The following is a 1,351-nucleotide window of genomic DNA, read 5'->3' as shown; positions in this document are numbered from 1 at the left end:
AAAGCACTCGATAAAGAGAAGACTGAGACAAAATTAGCCCAGGTAATGTGTAAAAACAGCACATCCATGGTGTTATTACTAACAGTATGTGTAGGCAGTTGTGGTTTCCCATTGAAATCCCTCTGCTGTCGTACCAGCTTGCATTGGATAAGGTGACAGAGAATCTGCAGCAGGCTCACCTGGAGACACAGCAGCTTACCCACCTGTGGGAAAACACTATCAAGTACATGAAGCAACAAGATGCTGAGATGCAGCAGTGTGCACTGGTAAAGCATGGGACATTAAACATCTCCTGGTCATTCATTCTAGAGTGAATTCACACAGGAGTCTTTTCTTTTAAATTATTATTGCAGCAACTTGCAAAAGCCAACCAGAAGCTGAGGGAAAACAGGGCCGCCATTGCAGAGAAGAAGCACCTGATGGAGATCCAGAGGAACAACAGGAAAGAAACCGAGAGGAAGTCAGCGGTGGCCAACAAACAGGCAGTAAAACTGCAGCAGGAGCTGAAGGAGCAGGAGAGTGACTGTGGCAGGCTGCAGGATGAGGTGCTGAATGTGGACTAATAATAAACTGCCTTCATATTGATATTATTATAAGTGAACTGACTCTCGTGTGTCCCGCAGCTGAAAAGCTGCAAAGGCAACCTAGAGAGAACAACCTCTGATGTGAAGATGCTGACGTCCCACATATCCACGATGAAGAAGGACATCCAGGACTACAATGACAAGTCAGTGTATCACAGCAGGGCTCTGTGTGTGTATTGACTGGAGCTGTGGTAATGTACTACACAATGTCTGTTTTATGTTTCTGTGTATTTTAGACTGAAGGAAGCCAAGATCCACAATGCTCAAAGCTAATCCTCAAAGCTAAGAATGGACCTGACAGAAAGGCTGTATGCACTGTGATTTTAAACTCATGGGTTCCCTATCAGGACAGCATGGTGGAGCACAAGTTTATGAAGCTAGAGGTGGAGCGTATGAGGGATCTGCTGTACAACAAGGCAGACGGCGTGCTGTCTTTGGAGAAGAGGAAGCTGAACCTGCAGAAAGCTATGACAGAGAGGGAGGATGAGATCAAGGTGTACAAAGAAATGCTCAGCCAGCAGCTGAAGCTCGGTGAACAGGAGAGGCAGAGACTCAGGTAAAAAAAAAACAAATCACTCAGTTCTCAAAGGTTTGTCACATCACTCAATGTCAATCATTGTGTCTCAGTGCTGAACTCAATGAGAAACTGTCCAAGACTGAAACCATTAAGAAACATTTTGAGGTTGTGACCCTGACCAAGGCAGGTCCTGAGGCAGAGGGGGAGCAGTCACAGGCTTACTACATCACTAAGGTCGGAGCTCTTCACA

General features: G+C 45.7%; 1 protein-coding gene across 1 annotated transcript; it reads left to right on the top strand.

The window, feature by feature from the left end:
* The first annotated feature begins 213 nt into the window (after positions 1 to 213).
* Positions 214 to 857, top strand: LOC114429897 (coiled-coil domain-containing protein 39-like). Its single transcript, XM_028398507.1, has 4 exons — positions 214 to 266; positions 354 to 545; positions 624 to 727; positions 821 to 857. The coding sequence occupies exons 1-4, from the start codon at positions 228 to 230 to the stop codon at positions 855 to 857; spliced, it is 372 nt and encodes a 123-aa protein (XP_028254308.1). The 5' UTR covers positions 214 to 227.
* Positions 858 to 1,351: the final 494 nt, after the last annotated feature.

Source organism: Parambassis ranga, unplaced genomic scaffold (genome assembly GCF_900634625.1).
Source record: "Parambassis ranga unplaced genomic scaffold, fParRan2.1 scaffold_21_arrow_ctg1, whole genome shotgun sequence".
NCBI classification, from domain to species: Eukaryota; Metazoa; Chordata; class Actinopteri; family Ambassidae; genus Parambassis; species Parambassis ranga.
This window is presented reverse-complemented; position numbering and strand designations above follow the sequence as displayed.

Bases quoted from the DNA above. Each gene is read 5' to 3' on its own strand.
- LOC114429897 (XM_028398507.1), top strand. From the start codon at position 228: ATGAAGCAACAAGATGCTGAGATGCAGCAGTGTGCACTG. The intron at 546-623 runs GTGCTGAATGTG...TGTGTCCCGCAG, and splicing joins GTGGCAGGCTGCAGGATGAG to CTGAAAAGCTGCAAAGGCAA. The intron at 728-820 runs GTCAGTGTATCA...TGTGTATTTTAG, and splicing joins ATCCAGGACTACAATGACAA to ACTGAAGGAAGCCAAGATCC.